Raw genomic sequence first — 17,026 nt, 5'->3', positions numbered from 1 at the left:
TGTGTCATTGTTCAGATATTGCTCAGCTACATTATTTGATGTTGAAAGGTTATTTTTGGGCTATAAACTTAGACAGTAAATGAAGTTTGACACCAGTAAACCGTGAAAAATCCGTAATGGTGTGCTAGGTAAAATTCGTTCTATATGCAGCAGACATTGCAAACAAGTATATCTCAAATGAATAAACTGTTTCTTAAGTGCATATTATGTTATAATGTATATTTTATAATTTTTAAGCTCATACTTGCATGCATATTTTTAGGTTTGTTAGTGCATATTAATTCACATTGTTGAATCAGTATCATATCCCTACTTTCAGGTTACCTTTACCAATGCAAGTAACGCTTCTTCAAGATTTGTTGTACCTGAGCATGGAGAAAGAAGTGGATATTAAGTCCCATACGGAAATTGATCTGAGTGCTATTCCCCCTCATGAACTTTTCTCTATAACTTTGTATCATCGTTGGGTTCTTCGTGCTTTTATGCATAGTCAAGTACCACCAAAACAGCCCAGAATACCATTTATCCCAATGTAAGTTGGTGTGTGTTTTGTGGAATGTGAAAGTATAAAATGTATAAAGTCACTGTATTGAGGAAGTCATGTTACATTCATGATTGTGTGTAGATTGGTGAAGTTTATGCAGACTGTTAAGTTTAACAGAATTTAAATTTGAAAAATCAGTTTATTGAAAAGAAGACAAAGGGACAGGATAAACAATAAATAGTGTTTACTTATATCTCTTTACTGTAAGTATTCAAATGCAATCCCTGTCTTGTCGGATGCATTTATTTCCAGCCAACAACTTCATCGTCTGCTAAGTATAGAGAACGAAGGTACAAATTAAAGGAGTTCTCATAATGAGATATTACTTTACGTACATGATATATATATGTTCTAAAGCTCTAAGTGCATCTTACCCGGATATTTTCTCTTTTGATTCTTCTTCATTGTTGAACCTCATGCACCTGTAGCAGTGATGAAAGTTTCTAATATAAAAATTATGACCATAAATACGACATTTTTCATAGTCGAATGTTGTGATGGATCATTTTACTCCGTTACAATAGTTGTTCATTTAAGCATATGATCTGTAAAATATTTTTTGTCATTCCCTTGAATAACTACTTGCATGCGCGAAAATGGTTATGCAATAATTTTGTCTTCTCTTGTCAGTGTCAAAGTATGTCTATAAATGGAGAAATATTAGCAGTTCGAAATTAATTTTATGTTAGGTAATTGCAAAATATCGCTTCTATGTTATTTACCGAAATAATCTAAACCAATTAATTATCAAAACCAGAATAACTTCAAATTTTCCATTTTGTAGCTTTGAAATGTTACATGGCCGAAACTTCTGTTTTACGAATAGAAGAAGAAAAGGTTAGTTCAATGGAAATATAATTATAGTTCAATATAATTATATTTAGTAGCTGTTTAAGCGAAACTTGATAATATTAATGCAGGGTAGAATTATGCAAATAACGTCTTTCTAAGGAGCTAGATTCCCGTTCCGTCCTTTCTTCTACCTGAAATAAATGTTCACGTCATTTCAGTTACCTGTTACGGAATATATTTATATGCCATGCTTGAAATTAACTTCAGTTGCTTACACATAGTTTTCCACATATTTTTCTAATTTTCGCTTCCATATTCTGTATCTGCGTGTTTCTGTTTCTGACTTGCTGATTAAGTAATAGCGGCATTATTAAGCTGAGTATATGATGATTTCTTTATAATTGCGAAGTTATACTAAATAAATGTGTAGAGGGTGCGGTGGCTCAGTGGTAGAGCGCTTACCTCTGGTGAGTAGAGTCCCTGGTTTGATCCTCGGCCAAGTAAGTTTGTGGTGGACAACATCGTGTCCGTGGGTTTTCTTAGGGTACACCCGTTTCCTTCTACATTCTCGTTCCACCAATTCTTTCATCATCATTCACTTGCTTTAATCATAGTCTCCCTTAGCCAAACAAGCATAAACGTGGGACGTTAAACTGAAAGATGTAATTTAATTTAATTTTAAATAAATATACATAATTGACAGCAATGAGAGTAATTGCACATATTTAAGTTATTTACTCTTAGATATTGCGTCAGATGGTTTCTTCAGTGGTATGTAGAAACTATTACTACATATGCTAGTACGATGTTCACTGATTTATTTATATTTAATATATTTATATATTATCACAGGATAATTCTCTGCTGTACTTCTTGTTGGAATAGGAGCATATCTATAATCACGTACTTTCTGAGAGAGATAGCGAGAGTGTGAAAGTTCTCATAGTATTGAAATCAAACCTACGGAACACATTATAAAAATTACTGGGGTACTCCTCGCTGGTCTAATGGGTAGCGCGTGCGCTGTTGGTGCACGGAATCTAGGGATTCATTTCAGGTGGAAGAACCTTGAAATTGAACGGGTTGCGGTAGTTCAGATTCCATCGTAAACTGTAGGTCTACGTCTCAAATAGCCTCGGTGCTAGAACTCCAACCAACCAAAGTTTACTGGGTATTTATTGTGATGTTCCGATAATATAAAAGATATATTTCCATGTTTCCTATGCTTAGGAAAAAAAAAGTATATTTTTCTTCTGAGCAATCGAGGTTAGGCAACTAAACAGCTGAATTTCCTCATTACATTATTTTGAAATAAAATGAATTTTATTACAATTAAGTAACTGATGGATTTTTTCAATACGACAGAAAGGTAATTGGAGATTACTGCTCTCTACTTGGAAAGTGTTTTAGTATGTTTTCACTATTTTGTGACAATTCATTATATGTATTCGGATACGAAGTGAGCAACGTTTGAGTGCTTGTAAATTTTATCAAACCGGTTCTAACTGTTTCCATGACATTTGATGAAAATTCATTTTCGGGAGCAAGAAAGTTACTTAGTATGTTTATATTCTTATTGGAGAGTTTCATTATCGGGTTCTGTAGGAAAATTAATTTGGAATCTCTCATTGATTTTGATTAAGTAAATGTATCATTTTAGACCTGAATAATTTTCCTGAGGTAGTGTTTACAGTTTTCGGTTGCGAGCAAGTAATTTAGAAAATTCTTTTGAGCTTGGGAAAAATCATTTAAAGGAAAAAAAAAAAAAGGAAGAAGGGTAGTGGTTTTCATGATGCCTCAGGTTCGAAAAATAAAATTCCTAGTTTCACATCCCACGGCTATACTATGTAGGCTAAAGGAAACTAATGATTTAATGAAAACGAATGACCGTGAAACAATTAGTGGAATGAGAATGGAAGGAAACGAGATAAACCACGGACAGGATGTTATCTACCACAAATTCGTGTGGTCAGGGACCGAACCAAGGACCCCTTGCACCAGAAGTGAGCGCTCTAGCACTAAGCCGCCACGCCCTATTTCTTTTGGTTCGAGAAAGGAACTTAGCTAGATCTTGACTGTGAGAAAAGCATTTGGTAAAACCTTTTTCACGGAGGCTAACATTTTCACGTATTAGGATGAATCTACCACTTTTGAGTGCAGAAGAGGGTAAAAATGCTAATTAATATTCTTCTCTCAATTAAGACCAGGTTTACAAGACCCAGCGTATGTTCCTCCTAACGTAATCGAAGACATAGTGCGAGGCTTAGAATTACAAGTACCTGATGCCATTACAGTATTGAATACTGTAATAGATTCCAAATTGGTACCTACTGTTCCAGTATTTGAAACCTTTGTGATGCTGACGGAGGATAGTACTGAAATAAAACAGAAATGGGATCAGTATGCTCGTATAACTCTGGATGAATTTCAGTGTCAGGTAAGTTGTTGGTAAAGTAGTTAGTTGTTTTTGTCTGGTCTTAATGAAATACGCATTTTTGAAAATAATTTAAACTTATAGGTAACAGAATCATACAATATCAATTTGCTCCCTTTTTCGGCACAATTATACGTATTTCACTTATCTCACGAATATTTGTAAAATACCTTAGATTGTATTACGAGTAATTGAAATTTAAGACTTGTTCAGCAAAACGTTACTAAGAAAATGATTTCTACTAACAGATTGCAAAAATGACCATTCTTATCAACAAATTGTTAAGTAGATGTAACGCTCGTTGGTGAGTCAAGAAAATGTGTGCATGCTCAGTTAATACAGTTAATTGGTGCTTCTGCCAATTCCTTTAAAAGTTTGTACAGGATATTGCGTTTTGGTTGTCGTGTTTCGCTTTAACCTCTTTTTTCCTAGTTGTATGTAGCACATGAATAAAATTTAAATTAGACATCGAAAATTGATTTCTAAGAGCCAGGTCTGGAAGGATACTAAGGTTGTAGCTCGCCCTGTGATAACTGCAAACATCACAGGATATCTGATACTATAAAAATGGTGTTACTTATAGGCAAAACTTCCATAATGACTGTATTGACAATTTTGTAGGTTATTCAAGAATTCTGTTTTAAACTATTACCTGAAAAAAATATTAATTTGTAACCCGTAGAAAAATATTCCGTAGGTAGTATATTTATATTCAAACGCGACTGATTCTTTATTTTACCAGATAAAATAATTAGGGTTTTGTTTAAAGGCTATAGTACCTTAGATTAAAATATGTGTAAATACTGGAGAACGGAACGTACGAGAAGAGAATTGTTAAGTTTCATTATTATCGTGAAGTTATTGGAATATCTGGATGTAATTTGATTAGCGAATCGTTAATCCTTATATGCATGTTGTCAGTTACAATTGTCTGTGTTGACTTAATTTGTAACAGCGTTCATCAGTCTATGATATAATGGTGGCTATTTGTGGTGATGATAGTTCTTTGTGTGATGCTTTAGCAAAGAAAGAAAGAGAAAAAAAGAGAGTCAAATCGCATACGTGTACACAGAGATTCGCCTCGATCTAGAATCCCCTCATTCATGAATGATCTTGGCATAGGAAGAAAGTGGAGTCTTTTGTACTCGAAGACGTACTAACAGCCATTGAAGTAATCATGGGAGATTGTCTCAGTTATAGGCATTTGTGAAAATCGTTGCAAAAGAACTATGTATGTCTAAATTTAAAAGACCTGATCTTATTGTGGCTGAGTATTTAACGTTGTGGTATATTTTCAAGAGTCATTCCTGCTCGTCTCTTCAGGCATTCGGTGATCGAAGAATACTGAAATCTAAGAACTCACATACTCATGTTATTTAACACTCCAATTTAATTTACTTCATAACAAATATAGTTGGCCAATTCAGTTTCTATAGTTCAAATACCCACACAATTATGTAAAATAGTAATGTGTGAAAAATATATCAGCTGCCAAAGAAGCACTTTACAGGACGTAATCATTCAGTTCTGTGGATTTTTTTTTTTTAACATACATTGAGAGCAGTGATTGTATTTAGAAACAACTAGAAGTAAAAAGCTTAGTACTCAGTACAGACCAAATGTTCATCTAAGAAGTACTTTCGAAAATTACAGTTTCCATCCTCAGCTTAGCAGTTCGAAAAAGAAAATCTAATAATAGGCAAGAAACATGGATGAGTAAAAAGCCAGGTCAAAAGGTGAAAAAATATGAAGTAAACCACTTCTCGTCAAAGGAAAGTTATACACATGTTTGTTCACCACTCACGATCACTGTTCACTGTTCTTGTGTTTCTTTCCAACTGGTGGAAATGCGTGCTAATGCATCTTGGAGTGGAAAAGTGATCCTCGAGGTGATCACCGGACTTTCATAATGATGAGTTACGGAAGTTAAGAAAAAAGTAGTAGAAATTTATTGCTTAGCAGACGCCGCTAATAACGGCAAGGGTTTTGTTTCTTGAGTAATGAACTTCTTGTCTTCTTAAACCATAGAGCAAATAATGTAAGTTAATTATAGTAATTTTATCAATGGCTACAAATTTCAGAATAATTACGGAGATAATTTTTCCTGTTTTCAAGGTACGCTTTGATCTAGGTTCGTACTTTTTCTTTCGTGAGGAATATAGTAAAGCAAAGGAACATTTTAAAATTGCCAATGAACTATTTGAAAAAATCAGCCAACCCTCTCCGTATTGCATGGTGAAAAAGGAATTGTTGGAAGGAAATTGTGCAGCGTGTGGTATAGAACCAGTGAAGAAGCCAGCATCGAAACAAAGCCTTTTGGAACAATTTCACCAATCATCCAGGAATCAGTTTCTGGTAAGTAGACTTTCGCAAAGTAGTTTCTTATTTCGAAAATGTCGTATGATTTTTACTGTATGATTAACAACCATAAGCAAAGTAATATCAGTTACGCATTTTTTTTTCTTTTTTCACATTCAGAAATTAAGACAGAATAATAATAATTAAAGGTGATGGTTATCGTATATTGTGTTCCACTGATGAGAAGAAAGTTACTAGGAATGCAATCATTGTAAAGGAAGCGCACTTTATTTCAAGAGTGCAGGATTGTTTCTTCCCGTCTAAAGAAAGTTAAGCAGAAAACAATCTCGTAATCATCTCTTGTGTTGAAAAGAAACTTGTCTCTCCTCTGTCATATCGTATCCTGAGAGTGTCAATGCATCAGAGAATTCCTGTACTTCCAAAATATACACTGTTAGAGAAATAAATAAATAAATAAATAAATTGGCAATGACTTATACCTAGAGAAATAAATAAATAAATAAATAATTGGCAATGACTTATACCGTGAAGTTGAAAATTGATCTATTTGTTGTAATTTATTTTGTGTGACAAGCTTCATGTTGTAAGATGCCATTTCTACCTTTTATCCATATCAGAGATACTTGGATAAAAGAAATTATAGAGTATATACAGATAATTATTAATAACAAAATGAATTAAGTGTATCTTAAAATATATCCTAATGGGAATATGTGTGATTCAGAGCCCGTTAAACTATAGGTTCATATTTCTATATGTTCGCTTCTTAAAACGGACGATAAACAAACAAATAAAATGCATAATATATTATGCATAAAAACAGCCGAGGCTTGTGTCTATAATACGTGTGGAGAGGTCCAGATGGTTCGAGGCCTGCACGATTGTAGCTTTCTAACATTTTCGTTAGTTAAAAGCAAACTGTGATAGCTAGATACCTTAATATTTGCTTTCCAATGTTTCTCCTCGAAGAAGAAAAAGAAGAAGAAGAAAAAACATGTTTTCGACAGAGAACGACCGAGACTTAGTGTGAAAATAGACTAGAAATTGAACATATATATATATATATATAAAATATACGATGAAACGAAGTTGTTTTGTTTTTAAATTTGGAAGGCATTTTATTATTTCTTTTAACACTATATCAGTTAGTTAACTAGGTCACTTAAGTATTGGTACTGAAATAATAACGTGATTTAATACTTTGTTTCAGGGAATTGTATCCATTTTACAACAGGATAATTTAAGGAAAGAGATTCCACTTGTATATCGAGACATCTTGGAGTTGGATATTCAGGGTGCATTATCCAGTGGCAAGTTTACCGTTGCTCGAGATTTGCTCCTTCAAGTTCAAACCTTAAACACTGTGAGAAGGGTAGTTAGTGGTGCTGTCACTGTAGCTGATTATGTACATAGACTTGAGCAACGACAAGGGAAGGGCGTGGAGCTCTTATTAAACGTAAGTGTATTTAAAAAGATACCACTATGCAACACTTCTTTTTTTTATTATTATTTGGTCTAGGAATTAATTCGTGCGGGTGGACAAGAGATGGCGCAACGAACGGAGCGTCCCACAGTTCCGTATATCCACACATGTGTTGCAAACCCCTGTCATCGCGTATCGTTCGTAGTATAGGGCAGTGGATTAAAGCGTCAACAACACCAGTTTGTAGTTAAGTGAACATGGCGCAATTTGTGCCTGATAAAGTGTTTTTGCGGGGTGTCCTGCTGCATTACTTTAACATGCAGAAAAGTGCGACTGAAAGTCATCGTATTTTGGTGGAAGTGTATGGTGACCATGCTCTAGCTGAGCGAACGTGTCAGAAGTGGTTTACACGGTTTAGAAGTGGTGATTTCGGCTTGGCAGACCAAGAGCGAGCTGGACAGCCAAAAAAATTTCAAGACGAAGAATTGACAGCATTGCTCGAGCAGGATTCGTGTCAAACGCAGGAACAACTTGCAGCAGCATTAGGCGTTGATCAAACAACAGTCTCCAAACGCTTGAAAGCCATGGGAATGATTCAAAAGATGTCACATTGGGTTCCACATGAATTGAAAGACAGAGACGTTGAAAGACGAAAAACCATTTGCGAATTGCTGCTTCAACGACAGAGCAGAAAGGGGTTTCTGCATCGAATTATTACGGGTGATGAGAAGTGGATCCATTACGAGAACCCTAAACGAAAAAAGGCCTGGGTGAAACCAGGTGAACCAGGTCCATCACAACCAAAACGAGATATTCACTGTGCAAAGGTTATGCTGTGCATATGGTGGTATATGAAAGGTGTGGTGTACTATGAGCTGCTGCAACCGGGTGAAACTATGAATGGAGAACGTTATCGACGACAATTAATGCGTTTGAAGCAAGCTCTGGCCAGAACACGACCAGAATGGGAGAACAGACATGATAAACTTATTGTTCAACATGATAACGCTCGCCCACATGTCGCAAAACCGGTCAAAACCTATTTAGAAAATGTCGGATGGGAAGTTTTACCCCACCCGCCGTATTCACCAGACGTTGCTCCTTCGGACTACTACTTGTTCGATTGCATGAACAACGATTTGATTGGACAGCGGTTTACTTCTTCAGAAGATATCGAAACATGGGTCTCTGACTGGATCGCTTCCAAGGATGAGGACTTCTTTCGCCACGGAATCCGTACATTGCCTGACAGATGGGCGAAAGTGGTGGCTAGCGATGGACAATATTTTTCTTAAGGTATTTATGTATTTTGTGTTTGTACTACAGCTTCAATGTGTGCGTACCAACCGCACGAATTAATTCCTAGACCAAATAATATTATTATTATTATTATTATTATTATTATTAGTAGTAGTAGTAGTAGTAGTAGTAGTAGTAGTAGTAGTAGTAGTACTACTACTACTACTACAGGGTGTCTACTGACCTGGAAAACCTGGAATTTACTTTTGGGCCTATAAATTCATTAGTATAGGTCAAATTCCATATTTTCGATAATACTACTTACATAGCGAAGTTTCATGGTAAAAATACACCTTTTCTAGTTACTTTCAAGGTAACAATACAGGAAATCACTATTATAAGACAAGGACAAAATGTGTGTTGCATACTGTACTGACAGATGTATATATGTACGCTGTTCTAAAATATGTGGTCGAACTTCGAAAGATGATTCCATACCATACGGGCGATTCGCATACATGCATACATGCAACTTAACAGTTGGCGAATTCAGAGTACGCAGATTTATAAGATGTTTGAAAAGTCTGGAGCAGGCCAAGAATTGGTAAATCATAAACGCTAGGAATGGTTGTAATACCTTTCGGAATTCACCTATACCCTTCGGGAAAATGTTATGGCCACACATTCAACATCGTGCGCCATCTTGATATCCAACATTTGGGATTGACTTTGAGTTTTCAGACTGCAACAGAATTGTATGATACATATTTTAGGACTAGAATTTGCAGAGAAACTACGGACATAGATGTAGTATAGGGACATACCAGCCTATCCTGCCGGTTGAATATCTTAGCCATTGGGAACGACATTGTAGACTTTATTATAGATTACAATTTGCAAAACATCCTGAGATAGTATCAGATAGACTTAAAAAGTATTGAACCTTCAAGGTGCTCTTCGCGATAAGCGATTAATCACAACAAAAATGGATGATATATAACGCCCCCAGAAAGCAGAAAGGTACTAAGCGTCAAAATGCACATTTCTCACGAGAGCATAAAAAAGAATGAAACACTAATTAATGCCGATTCTTTCTTTCTTCTAGAATTCAGTTTTTCACTGCAGACCTTTCATATTGTCTCCTGCCACTTGTCTGCTTTCTGCACAACATTAAATATGAAATTGGTAGTCAGGATATGCACTTAGTTGGAAATCAAAGAAAGTGGTGCTTAGCACTTTTCTGCTTTCCGGGGGGGATATATATATATATTTATGTGTGTGTGGTTTTATCGTATCCACCTTTGATGCTAGAACTTGCAAATAAGTTATGCATACTGTTTGAGCATTCAAATTTACATTAAAGGGGGCGCGGTGGCTCAGTGGTAGAGCGTTCACCTCCGGTGCTTGGGGTCCCTGGTTCGATCCCAGCTCGCGCCGTGTTGATTTTGTGGTGGACAAACACCGTGCTCGTGGGTTTTCTCGGGGTTTTCCCGTTTCCTCCCACTTTCTTCATTCCACCATTTCATTCATTTCTCATAATCACAGTCTCCTTTAGCCTAGCCGGCATAACCGTGGGACGTAAAACTCAAAGGTTTCATTTCATTTCATTTTTCAAATTTACATTAAGTAATAGAAAATTAACATCAATGTAGCGTACCTTTTTTTTCTTTTCTTTCAATATGATTATCATCTAAGTATTTTTCAAATATAAGGAGTGAATATGGTTATTCATCAGTTTGTATCACAATATATTTTTTTAATGAAATTTTCTGGTTAAAGGTTTGTAAGTTGGGGTCTATGTGATCGCATTAGCTTATGTAATAGTCGAATAGATAAATATAGTCAATGCATATAATCTTAATCTTCATCACTTACATAAATACATATAATAACAAGTGTAGAGGTGCTGACCTTATGTATAGTAAAATATTTCCTTTAAAGTTAATGTCTGTTGTGTTATTTCAGGCTCTTAAACCAGTATTAAAGAAGGCAAACAGAGTCGAAAAAAATAGAATAAAAATATTTCTGCAATATCTTGTAGAATATGACATAAAAGAATTGATTGACATTCTACCAAAAAGTGAATTGAAGGAGTTATTTACAGGAGACGAGCTTCAGGAAATCGCTTTAAAATCAGCTAATGAAGTTCCGTCGCTGGAAATAGAATGGAAGCGACCTGTTTTTACTGGCAGTAAGTGAACAATTATGTAATTATTAGAAAGCAGAGCAAATATAAACATACATGCTAAAAAAGGCCACTACACTGTCTCTTTTGTTCGACAACTCTAAATATATTATCTACATTATATGACTCACCTATTATTTTAAACACCTCATCAAATAGGAAGAAAAAAGAGTAGGAAGGAAAGTAAGGAAAATTAGTAACATTAAAGTGGTTGTGAAGCGTCCAGATGGGCGTCACCATCTTAGAATGCAAAGGTCTTGTGATAGTGTAGCTAGGCATAGAGCCATCTTTTTTATAGTGCAGGAATTTTGCGGAAAAAATCAAAAATAATAATAATAATTCATACAAGCAAGGAACTTTGCACAGTTGTAGTACTTGACCTCCTTATCAACATATTAAAAGCCCCTAAGATTGACCTTGAGCTTCGGCCGCTATATTGGAAAATGGCCGCCGATTTTCAGTTTTTCGCCGATAACTCCACAATGAGCAGAGATAGCGTAAACTATAAACAGAGTGGAAAAATGGAAAATGGAAAAACACACATTTTGGTGTATAATACACCTCTCTATCTTTATTTGTGCAGGTGATATGAAGTTTTAAGTTATGGGAACTTTGTTATTTTGTGCAGATAGTACGGTTTTTCTGGCAGAATTCGATCACTATAGATTGCATACTTAACTCAAATTGTACATTGAAATGATTTCAGTAGGTACTCGTAAAATGAAACGGGAGAACAAAGTTACCCCTTTGGCTTCAATGAATGCAGGAATAAAAATCTAAGACAATAATGTAGTTATTAATAGCCATATAATTATCTATGTCGTAAAAGGAACTGGTCAATTGAAAGATTACTTCCGATATGAGTTTTTCCCAAAACCATGTTCATTATTTGATAACATCTCAGTGATAAAGGGCATCAAGTAATCTGTAGTTTCAGCTTTTAAATGTGAAGAGAGCAACTTCAAAGTATCAACGAATGCTGTTCATGTTTTAGATGGAGGCCACATTCTGCATTCTATTGCATGGTCAAAACTAGCGACATATAGTGATATTCTTGGCTGCTACATGTCATATATGGTATCCCATTAGAGTGAAAATTGCATCGTTGTTTTTGATGATATCCTGAACAGCTAACGACTAAGGGAAACTAGGAACAGAGAACAGTACGTACAACGTCGGCAGCAATTCACTTTCAAGAAAACTCAGTTACGACCTGCACTTAAGCTGAATTTTTAGGTAATCGCAATAATAAAGTTACCTTAAACAATGCCTTGGTAGCTCGTTGTTTGAAATAAAATGTGAAGGTTTTCCAAGAAGTTAATGTATCCTTGGAAAATACAAAATGCCAAGTGCCTGTTGTTGTTATCGACCAGAACACGAATCTTTTAATTCTGTTAACAGCATTAACAAAGGAAAAGTGAAATTTGTGAATTCTAAGGCCTGCCTCTAGGACTAAGAAACAGAAAACCATATTTAATATTCATCAGCAACAGCTATTATTTGGGGAAGAAATATGTGATGTGCTGTTGTTTTTTCATGTATAAACAGATTGTGATACAATCTCGGCTATATATATTGAAAGGGAGGCCATGGTGGCTCACTGGTAGAGCGTTCACGTCTGGTGCATGGGATCCCCTCTCACGCCAACTGAGCTTTGTGGTGGACAAACACCGTGTGCGTGGGTTTTCTCAGGGTTCCCCCGTTTCCTTCACTTTCTTCATTCCACCATTTCATTCATTTCTCATCATCGCTGTCTTCTTTAGCCTAGCCGACATACGCGTGGGACGTAAAACTTAAAGATTTCCTTTTTATATTGAAATTGTAAACTTAATACCTTTTCTTCAGAAAGATAAAGATTTGAGGACATCAATTTTAGTGTTCAGTGATCCATTTTCTACCAAAGAAACAGTAGCCGAGGCTGTTGAAAGATTTCTGCTTCAACTCTATGGTCTCAAAAAAAGCTACTAGAGCCTTGATGAGCATCATTATTATAAGTACAATTTTCTCATCAGTAAGCAAACACTAAGTTCCATATTTAAATTCGCAGTGCTACTCCCAAGTGCAGCTACTAAACAACTTTTTTTTTTCTTCTATCAAGTGCAGGAATGGAATGGGAATTCATTACAGCCTACATATTGGGGATGGACATAATCTAACAACAAATTGATGCCGGTTTGCTCAGATCTGGAACCTGCTACTTCTGAGTTATTGCACATAATATCTTGTGGGTGTAAAGATAATTGTAAGAAGAATTGTGTTTGTCTCGACGCTAGGCTGCCTTGTTTGCCCATGAGCGGTTATTGCCAGGCAGATATTTCTACTTCGCAACAAAATGAGGATGAATTACATGCATTTAATTTTTCAATTACATAGACAAAAGAACAAACTTTAGAACATATTTTTAATAATAATTTTCAATATAAATTCTTGTATTCTAATGTATTTTAGCATCCTTAGATATAAAAAAGTAGTGGCACCTTTCAAAACAATATAAACGCTGCAGAAATATAAGTCAGAGATTTGTTAATAAAAATAAACAATGCTTAATAGATGTTTATGTCTACTACAAAGTAGTTACATTTATTTTAAACTTGACGGTTCGCCACTTGATTTACAAGTGTTAGTACTGTGTGAACTATACAAGCCACTTTATATATATATATATATATATATACAAATCTGTATTTTCATCCTCTTCATTTTAATGCACAATTTGAGTAAATATGCAATCTATGGTGATCGAATTCTGCCAGAGAAACCGTACTATCTGCACAAAATAACAAAGTTCCCATAACTTAAAACTTCATATCACCTGCACAAATAAAGATAGGGAGATGTATTATACACCAAAATGTGTGTTTTTCCATTCTCTACATATCATCACTCTTTATAGTTTACGCTATCTCTGCTCATTGTGGAGTTATCGGCGAAAAACTGAAAATCGGCGGCCATTTTCCAATATGGCGGCCGAAGCTCAAGGTCAATCTTAGGGGACTTTTAGTATGTTGATAAGGAGGTCAAGTACTACAACTATGTAAAGTTTCTTGCTTGTATGAATTTTTTTGTATAAACCTCTAATTTTGACCTAAAATTCCTGTACTATTAGTGTGGATATCAGACTTCGGCATGAATGTCTCGAGATAGACGTACACAAGAAACTTACGAAGAGTATGCAAGATTTTCTACCCCCACTACATCAAACTCTCCTTATCGAATGCTTTGGCCATTCGGGGAACCCTACATATTCCACCACATCATCTTCAATAACTACTGAAAAATTCTTGTGCTAGCCTTCGCTAACTTCCATATTCAGTACCATCCCAGCCTCCATTACCTGTAGAAACTTCACCAAAGCCTTACCCCCTGTCAATTTACACATCCTCATTGCGAAAGCTAGTTTCTTTGAAAGACTTCCCTTCTCTACTTTATATATATAATCCTATATTCGATATTAGTTTTGCCTTGCAACACCTTATCTCCAAGATAACACATTTCTACCGCTGAAGTAGTCAGGCCTTTTACTTTGGCGAAGTTTTAACTCTTCTTTAATTCTGCATTAAAATCATCTGTAGCACTCAAATTCCTCATCTGACTGTCCCAAACACACAAACCTCCACAATACTACGTTTGTCCACACTTTCCCTGTATCTTTAAAATGCTTTCAACAGATCCGTGACTGCCTTCAGAGAGAGATGTGAAGATACGTTATTATTCTATCCGCGAGTCACTTTCTGGTCTTAATCATCTAATAACCTTAGCTCTCAACACTTCCTTCGTGTCCCATACACATATCTTATTTATTTATGTATTACTACCGTTCTACGCTATCTTCCATTATTATTATTTTATTATAATAACGACGTACGAGTATCGTTATGAAATTCCTGGTCTTAATTCTAAGACAAAAATAGATGCATCCATGCAGATAGAGGCCCATGAGTGATCAGATGTCTGGAATTTTTAGGTGTAAGTTCGGTGAAAAATTATAAACCCTGAGAGAGAAATAGTACATTTCGTACGATTTTAAAGTAAACTGAACCTCCTGATATAACGATCTTCGAAGCGCTGTGTACCACCAGATGGGTGAAATGTGGCCAGCTCCTCGATTCCCTCACCGTTACTTCCGATTTTCTAGTCCAGAGTTCGCTACTTTGTAGTTCAAATGACTTCTCAATTGCCCTACGATTCTAAGTTAATGCAGAAATTCTAGGCACTTAAGCAGGACTTGAACCGGCAGTACTCAGCGGAGGCATGCGTCCTAACCATTAATTACCATGGAAACACTGTTTTAGATAAAAATTGAATCCAAGAACTTTATATGTTCATTAGGGGTACTTAGTTCTTCTTTCCAGTTCCATGAGGTATTCCATCAGATCATTATCACAGGGTCTGCCTCGGACCGAAAAATGAAGTAACACAGGAAATGTTACATTGGTTTTGAACAACTTGATTTTGCTCTAACTTGCTGTGAGTACTGCAAGTTATTTGGATGATCATATGCCAGAGTAGTCTATCTACCTTTTTCACCAATTTTGAGTTAATGAATGCTTGTTACATATATAAAAAAAAAAAAAAAAAAATGCACTTTTTCTTATGCCAGAATGAGCCAGGCAATATCAGCATTAATTTCAAAATAAAAGGGGCCACAGGCTCATTCTGGCATAAGAAAAAGCGTTTTTTTTTTTTTTTTTTTTTTTTTTTTAAAATATGTAACAAGCATTCATTAACTCAAAATTGGTGAAAAAGGTAGAAAGACTACTCTGGCATATGACCATATAAATTGGCAATAAGTTTGCCAACTCAGATTTTAAAAATTAACCAAATAAAAGCAGTTAAGTAGCACATATGTATATATAAATGAAAATACTGTAAAAGCCGAGTATTGGATTATGAATATTAACTACAATTGGGAACTTGAATGGAAAAACATTCCAAATCCACATTTTCGTGTTTTCAACTTTTTATGTAAGTTTTATTCGTCGGGCATCTATGTTCCAAGGACTATCCATTTGCATAATATTGCAGCCTGAGTCCTTTAATATAAAATAATTTCTACTGAATAGATAACATCCCAGGTCAAAGTTGAGAGATTTAGGACGCTTTTGCATTCAGGCGAATCACATCGCTGCAATGAAAGACTTTAATGACTGAAGAAAAAAAATACTCGACTATAATGCTTTATTTGATCTTAGTCGCGAACAACGATAAATCAAATAGTCGTTTCTCAGATTTTTAGTAACAACATTATTATTGGACTCTTTTCAGCCTTTTGTAATCGGTGTAGCAGTACTTTTTTAGCTGTTTGTTTTCTGTACGTTTTTTATACGTATTATCACAACAGTCACTCAACAATATAACACAACGCAGTGGCATCATTTCAGGATTTGTATGGGAGAGGCTCTCCGATATAAGTAGAGCATATTAAAATGTACAAATTATTCATACTTTGAACATGTAACGGTACTGAATATCCAAAAATATTTTAAATTGTGGACTTGTTTTGAAAAACATCCCAAGTCTACATACATACATATATATTTCACGTTGATGTATCTGTTTTACGTAGTTGGAACTTTGAGGAGGCAATAAGGAATATAATTAATAAGGCAAACCACACACACACACACACACACACACAAAAAAAAAAAAAAAAAAAAAAAACCTTTTCCAATTAAAAACATTCAATACGTTATGTGTTTAAATCTATCTATCTATCTATCTGTGGGCATGGGCCATTTTTCAAATCAGGTCTTCAATTAAAGAATAGGGACACAGTAGTAAAACGCTAACGCCAGGTACGAGGAGTCTTTTGTTTGATCTCAGCCATATGAATGTGATGGACAGCATCGTGTGCGTGGGTTTTCTCAGATTCTCTGTTTTCCTCTCACATTCTGATTAATCAGTTCATTTCATAATCATTCACTTTCATTAATCATTGGTCTATTGTATCCTACACGACATAGTCGTGGGACGTAAAACTGAAAGGTTTCATTTACAGTTTAAGAAATATGTACTTTTTTTCTTTACAACTTTCATATGTTTTAAAGGATGTTCTATATTATTTAGTTTAAAAAAAAAAATTGGTTTAAA

The 17,026-nt window shown here is 35.2% G+C and overlaps 1 protein-coding gene across 2 annotated transcripts in view; it reads left to right on the top strand.

Moving 5' to 3' along the window:
• Nucleotides 1-17,026, top strand: part of IntS8 (integrator complex subunit 8) — an 80,385-nt gene that overhangs the window by 16,044 nt on the left and 47,315 nt on the right. For both annotated transcript variants that reach the window (XM_081745392.1, XM_081745397.1), the window contains exons 4-8: nt 320-532; nt 3,539-3,773; nt 5,886-6,125; nt 7,300-7,545; nt 10,717-10,942. In XM_081745392.1, coding sequence (XP_081601518.1) covers nt 320-532; nt 3,539-3,773; nt 5,886-6,125; nt 7,300-7,545; nt 10,717-10,942 — 1,160 coding nt within the window. The remainder of the gene's footprint in view (nt 1-319; nt 533-3,538; nt 3,774-5,885; nt 6,126-7,299; nt 7,546-10,716; nt 10,943-17,026) is intronic.

Source organism: Thermobia domestica, chromosome 2, assembly GCF_964235325.1.
Source record: "Thermobia domestica chromosome 2, izTheDome1.hap1.1, whole genome shotgun sequence".
NCBI classification, from domain to species: Eukaryota; Metazoa; Arthropoda; class Insecta; order Zygentoma; family Lepismatidae; genus Thermobia; species Thermobia domestica.
This window is presented reverse-complemented; position numbering and strand designations above follow the sequence as displayed.